A 6,883-nucleotide genomic window follows, 5' to 3' on the forward strand; every position below is an offset into this window, starting at 1 on the left:
ATTCGTGAACGCTGTTCATTGTTCATGCCGAGACCCTCTGGGCTTGAAATTCCGACAACCTCTTTTAAAGTGATGTGGCTGAAAAGTGAAACTTCCTTGAGGAACTAATTATTATTTTTATTTTTTTGCCTTCATTATTGACTCAGCTGTGACTCAGATATGTTTGAGACTCACAAGAAGGTTAGGGCTGTCTGAGCTCTCATTTTATCTTTCATTCTGCTCTTTTGTTGCATCATTGCTTAGGACTTCAGCATGGATTTCCACGCCCTTTTCAGTCCCACCTCCAGGAGCTGTCAGCCTATCAGAGCAGCCCTGTGCTACTGCTCTGTGTATAAAAACCTCTCATTACCTCTGACAGAGCACAACAGACATTAGCAGAGCACAGAACCACAAGAGACACAAAGATGATTCCTCAGCATGTCCTGCTCATGCTGGCTATTTCAATTCAGGTAACAGACAGCTTCCCCGCTGATGTCAGAGGAACAAGGAAGTATGCCTCCTGGGACGACGTGAACGTGGTGGCCCACGGCCTCCTGCAGCTGGGTCAGGGTCTGAAGGAGCATGTGGATAAAACAAATGTCCAGATGAGAGATATCAATGCCAAACTGAAAGTCTTCAACAACACGCTGTATGCACTGGACAGAGGGGAGAAAGAGGCTCTTAAGGTGAAGGAGTGGAAGGAAGCAGAGCAGATGAGGAGGCAGAGCAAAGAGATACAAGCCAAGGTGACCCGATTGGAGGAGAAGGTGGAGGATATGCTGACAGAACCACAGCTGGACAGCGACTGGAGCAAAAATGGTGGCCTCCCATCCGTCCAGGTGAGACTCTGTCACTATCAACTATGACTCCAGCAGGTCTTGATACTACATTAGTGACTCATTAATCTGTTGTCGCAATAATCACCAGAGGATTTTAGCTGCACAGAGCAGACGCATTGACCAGCTAGTGCAGAAGATTCAGCAGCAGCAAGACAAATTGGAGAAGCAGAGCATGCGCCTGCATGCTCTGCAAGGTCAGTCCCCGCAGAGAGGCGGTGGGCATTTGATGAATGAGGTAGAAGATTCCTCTAAAATGTTGTGATGTCTTCAGGTTGCAAAGAAGATGGTGAAATCCCACCGACACAGAGATGAGGAGGCTTTTCTGAGAGCACTGAATGACGACAAGCCAGGTGAGAAGGTGAGTATATTTCACACCTTTGTCAATGAAAACCGGCTTCATCCCCAAGCATCCACAGCTGAAAAACTGTTTGAACACATGGCAAAATAGAAAAACCTTTGCTCGTAGTTTTATGATGGGTGACTTGCTGGCAGCTCAGCAATAGTCCAAAGTTCAGTGAAAACAAGGACAGAATACTTCCATGTACCAAAACACCTCTTATACTTTCCAGGCTGACAGGAGCCATACTTAAATAAATAAATCAAGATACCGTCATACAGAAACGTCATAATGGCTCACAGAATTTCAGTCAGCTATGACGGGAATACAAAAATGGCTTTGGAACACTCACAGGTGAGCTTGCTGTATGGTCAAGTATGATCCAGAAGTCTGAGACTATTGATGCATCAGGTGAGTTTTGGCCAGGCCAGGAGAAGATCCACACTCTGTCTAATCAAGGTCAGAGCGTCCTGCAGGTGGAGGTCACTGACTGGACAGATCAGACACAGGTTGTGCGCTACAGTGTCCAAGTTGACGGAGAAAAGAAGAAGTTTGCGCTGCACCTCCAGTCTGATTCTTCCACTGGAATTCAGACAGGAAGCACAGAAGTTCCTTTCTCTACATCTGACAGGGACAACGACCTGGCGGCAGAGGTCAACTGTGCTCAGAAGCTCTCAGGTATAGATTTGTCAAATATTTATCAAATTATCTGGTCCTGACTGTGAAGTTTGGCTGCAGGAGGTTGGTGGTTCAGTGACTGCGGAGCATCAAGCCTCAAAGGAAAATATGCCAGGCGACACCGGTCCATGGATCAAGGGATGTTTTGGGAAAACAGCTCTCTAACAGCGACACTCCTGAAAATCGGCCCAGCTGCAATGCAGCAATGAGGGAACCAACCTCAAGAAAAATTAAATGTTCATAATGTTGCAGTTGGAATACACTGGCTGTAAACATGCACAAATTCAATAAGAGTGAGGATCAGCTATTTCTATGCTATGCTATATGAGATTTTATTCCCAGTCAAATTGGCGTAAAATTATTCCCTTTGTGAGGGTTTTCCCCTTTCTTTTCTGTTTGTTTTATAATACTTTTGTATGTCATTGACACTTCAAACTACTTTAATACCATTTTAAATTAAGTGGGTCAAAATAAAGGTACTAAATGTTAAAACTGGCTCAGTGTTTTACTTAAAAGAACTTGGTAATTGGTAGTTTATTTGATGGTAAAACATAAACTAAGGAGGCTGAAGTTTATTTAACTCTGACAACATACTGAAACCCTGTCAGTCAAATGCTTTCAATAAAGCCGCTGTCTCTGTGCTAAGCAGTCGACAGAGGTGACCTTGATAAACCCGCATATGGCTTTCAAAGGTGTCTGTCTTCATATAGTGTAGTTTGAATGACAACTCATGCCTCAGTGTGTTTGGTTGTACTATTTCTCCTTGTTTTCAGAACTGCAGAATGAGCGTCTCACAGATGGTCACAGTTGTTGCTACGTGCTCTACGTGCTTGTTGTCTTCAATGTTGTTGTCTACAAAAACAATTCATTTTGCGTTTTTTCATTTTGGTTTTCGAAACAAACTATGAAAAAACAAGTTGTTTTTTTCGTTTTTGTAGTTTTGGTTTTATTTTGAAAAACGAATGAACGGATGAACAAACATCTGCAACGCCATACAGCGTGTCTGTATGGCCAATTTGTCTTGCTGCTGCTGAATGTTCTCCACCAGCTGGTCAATACATCTGCTCTGTGCAGCCAAAATCCTCAGGTGATTATTGAGACAACGGATTAATGAGTCAGAGTCACTAATGTAGAATCAAGCCCTGCTGGAGTCATAGTTGATAGTGACGGAGTCTCACTTGGACTGATGGGATGCCACTATTTTTGCTCCAGTTGCTGTCCAACTGTGGTTCTGTCAGCATGTCCTCCACCTTCTCCTCCATGGAGAAGATATGATCCCAGCAAAATCAAAGCTTGCTCCCGAAAGCCAGATGAGACTGTCACTGAATACTTGTGTGTCACACACTGGACAAGGGAAGCCACAAACCTACACAGGTGATGAGTCTATGTTTGAAAAATTTTGAAGATGACGTTATGTGATGGCCTTTGCTGCTGAAATTCATCTGCAGACAGATGAATTCCAGCGTTGTGGGTGGATGGAGACAGAATCGGGTTCCAGACATACTGCGACACACCAAACATGCTGAGAAGATGCTTCAAGAGTCCATCTCTGAAATGTTATCCCAGATATGGACAGGCCAAGCTCAACGCCAACCTCGCTATGGACCAACACTCTACTCCAAGGGGCCGTAGGCGTGGTCACTGGTACACTCGACGCGACGTGGACGTGGTGATTGCAACCACAGAAGAAGATCTGGAGCTGGGCCAACATTCCATCCTTCCTCTTTCCCAAATCAATCACGTGCCTTTCTGCAATTGCCAATGATACCCTGCAAGATCAATGGTGTGAATATCAATGTCATAGTCGACTAGGCCAGTACTCATTCCATAATTAGGATATGTGAACTGAAAAAACAAAAAGCAGGCGTTATACAATGTGCTTATACACAAAGTTCTACCGGAAATGTAGTGTTAGAGAAGTTTTCTGCACCACTGAGGTTCATTTCGGAATCTCCTGAGGGAAATGTTGCTTTAAAACTTAAAAATTTGTTTTGTCCCCAAAAATGTTCTGGCAATGGATTTGATGATAAAATGTGGGATCGTCATTACATCAACACTGGATTATCAGTAACCTGTCAAAATTCAGATGGGGATCTAAATTGTGTTGAAGACTGCCTCATTGTTTTTGGTTACATTTTTCTTCTACTCTTCATCTTTCTACTCTGAGTGCGCACAGAGCAAAATTTTATGGCCATGCTTTCATTTTCACTTTACTTACATATTCTTTGGAGTTTAAATAAAATGTGTTGTTTTTATTTTATGGTATTTAGACATGGTTTTATTATATTTATTTTATTCATTTTTTTTTCCAATTTTCTCAACAGTTTGCATCAAATGTATTTTTTTCTTTTGTAAATTTGATGAATATGACTTGCACGTGGTTCTGCTGCTGGTTGGACCTTTCGATGACAAATAATCATTACGATGATCTCATAGTTTCATTTTGGTTTGATTATGGGTAATTTGATTAAATATGGTTATTGATCACAAATGAAATCAAGAGTAATAATTCAGTTCTATTACTTGAATGGCCCCCAGAACCATTTGTTCGGGGAAAGGTGGGCCCCGAGATCAAAAGGTTAAGAAGGTTAAGAACCCAGCACGAGGTGGATTCACCTCCGTTCAGCCTTCTACTTGACAGACTTTGAACATGAAATGTGAAGATTTGCAGCAGATTTTAGACTTCTGCACAATTTGACAAAGTTACGTATAATTATAGGTCTCACTCGGGTGCGATACTGCCTTCATTGGACTATATGCACATATTTGGCTCTGATGGGAAATGATATGCTCCTCGTCAAACTGGGGAAACAGTGAACCCAAAGTGTGTGAAGGAGTCAATGAAAGATGGCGGAGAAAGTGTCGTGCTTTGGAGGATAGTAATGGGAAGTTGTACATTTGGGACACTTCAGCAACAATAAAAAACTGATACTATCAACCTTTCAGCCACAGGGGACACAAATTCCTGAATGAATATAAAGCTATGCTGTAGGCAAAGACGAACAAGCCCAGGCATTAGTGGTAATACATCTTGCACTTTTAACAAAGGAGACATTGTTTCTTTTCTAACATATGAGAGATGAGAAGGACCGCACCACCACGATTTCCTTGACAGAGCCAGAGACAAAAATTACAAATTACAAAAAAATGCACATTTAAATCGACAGTCAAAGGCTGTACTTGGACAGCATGGTTGGCACAATTATTCAGTAATGGGAAATTGTGTGCATACAGAAATACTTTAGATCTCTGCCCATAGAGTGGAAATGGAAGACATCAGGTTGTAAAAAAATGGAATTAGATGCTGTGGACAGAACAACAATAATGTTTTATGGGCACAGTCGCAGAGCTATACATGACACAAGAAGAACACAGCATATCAGGAGAAGAACATGCTGTCTATAGTTACACATGGAGTATAGCCTGTACAGGCACTAGACACCTTTTTAAGGAAGAGGATCCCATGGATTCAGCCAAATATCAGCAGATTATGGACGCAAATGTCCAAGACTTTGACCCAGATTGGGTAATTCTAATCATTGTTCCAAATGGACTTAAAGAAAGACAGACACAACCTTCTGTAATGGCCATCAAATCCCCAGACTTAGACATAATAGAGCATTTTTGGAGTGGGCTGTCCATGCCAGGAGTTTAAAGCCTTTCTTGCGTGGAGCGTTGGTCAAAAAATAGACAGACAGAATCCAGGAGTTATAAAAAATGTTTACTGACAGTAATATCAGCAAAATGTGACGCTACGTAGCATTGAAATTACAGAAGAGATTGGGTGAGCCGAAAATGTCAGCTGAAAACTTGATCAGCTTGACACACTGGTGGCTGGAGGTGCAGCAGTTGCGGTACAGGGAGAAGAGAGAACACATCCAAGAGGGGATCCAGTATTGGGGGTCTGTGAGTCTGAGTTGTCCTGCATGTGCTTGCTCTGGTCCATCTGGAAGAGGATGAATTACCTGCAGAAGGAGTCGGACACGTTGAGCTGGTCTTGGAGCAGAGTGTTCAAGTCCATTAACAGGATGCTGGCGTAGGTTCCTAGGGAGTCCAGACGCTGCAAAATGAATTGGAGGCCAGGTTGACTGTCGTCTTGAGACCTTTTGGCTCTGAAGGCAAACTACAATGGGACCAAAAAGGGTTCAGTGATGGTCTTCAGGTGCAGCAGTGCCAGGTGCTTAAAGGACTTTCTGACTACTGACGTTAGCACCACTCATATGTACACATTCAGGAGGGTCGAGAGTTCACAGAGGTGTCGAGGGCAGACGGCCAAGATAGTTGTTAGTTGTCTATTGTGACAAAAGTTATGCATGTCCTTTTGGCGTCCTCTAATGGATTCACAGCGACATTATGGGCAAAAAGTATGCCCAGGTTGTCGGTTTGCATCGCGCGTGAGTCTTTTAACGTGAGCCAGTTGGAACAAGCAATCAACAATCCGAAACCATCCTAATGTGACGACCAACACTTCGGCTGAAGGGGATTGTTCAATCACCGTGTTTACCAGTCTGATGTGCGAGTTGAAGGACACTATGCAGAATGAGGAAGAGTGGGAGGAGCAGCAGTGATTGCTTGTGACCGCGGTGAGCAAATGTTTCTGACATGAACTCATGTTAATGCTTATATCAACGGCCAAGGCTTTTACAGCCTATTACTGTATATGAAAGTACACATATATTTTGCCAAACAGAATAGTACACCTCCCCCTGGAACTGCAACCTTATTGTGGTGAGGGAGTTTGTGTACCTTGAATGATCCTAGGAGCTATGTTGTCGGGGGCGTTATGCCCCTGGTAGGGTCTCCCATGGCAAACAGGTCCTAGGTGACGGGTCAGACTAAGAGCAGTTCAGAAGCCCCGATGAAAACGACTCCATCAAGGACCGTGACGTCGCCCGGCATGGCGCAGCCGGGGCCCCACCCTGGAGCCAGGCCTGGGGTTGGGGCTCGAATGCGAGCACCTGGTGGCCGGGCCTCTGCCCATGGGGCCCGGCCGGGCCAAGCCCGAACAAATGACATGGGCCGTCCCTCCTGCGGACCCACCACCCACAGA

The 6,883-nt window shown here is 43.9% G+C and overlaps 1 protein-coding gene across 1 annotated transcript; it reads left to right on the top strand.

Moving 5' to 3' along the window:
• Positions 1-280: 280 nt before the first annotated feature.
• On the top strand, positions 281-2,607 carry LOC128760840 (angiopoietin-related protein 4-like). The gene is made up of 5 exons (XM_053868568.1): positions 281-818; positions 907-1,012; positions 1,090-1,127; positions 1,488-1,833; positions 1,894-2,607. The coding sequence occupies exons 1-5, from the start codon at positions 405-407 to the stop codon at positions 2,040-2,042; spliced, it is 1,053 nt and encodes a 350-aa protein (XP_053724543.1). The 5' UTR covers positions 281-404; the 3' UTR covers positions 2,043-2,607.
• The last annotated feature ends 4,276 nt before the right edge of the window (positions 2,608-6,883 follow it).

This window comes from Synchiropus splendidus, chromosome 1 (genome assembly GCF_027744825.2).
Source record: "Synchiropus splendidus isolate RoL2022-P1 chromosome 1, RoL_Sspl_1.0, whole genome shotgun sequence".
Classification (NCBI taxonomy): Eukaryota; Metazoa; Chordata; class Actinopteri; order Syngnathiformes; family Callionymidae; genus Synchiropus; species Synchiropus splendidus.

What these genes read in the sequence shown, in the direction of transcription:
- LOC128760840 (XM_053868568.1), top strand. Translation starts at nt 405, where the DNA reads ATGATTCCTCAGCATGTCCTGCTCATGCTGGCTATTTCAATTCAGGTA. An exon ending in GTGGCCTCCCATCCGTCCAG is followed by an intron (nt 819 to 906) that starts GTGAGACTCTGT and finishes AATAATCACCAG; the next exon opens with AGGATTTTAGCTGCACAGAG. An exon ending in GCGCCTGCATGCTCTGCAAG is followed by an intron (nt 1,013 to 1,089) that starts GTCAGTCCCCGC and finishes TGATGTCTTCAG; the next exon opens with GTTGCAAAGAAGATGGTGAA.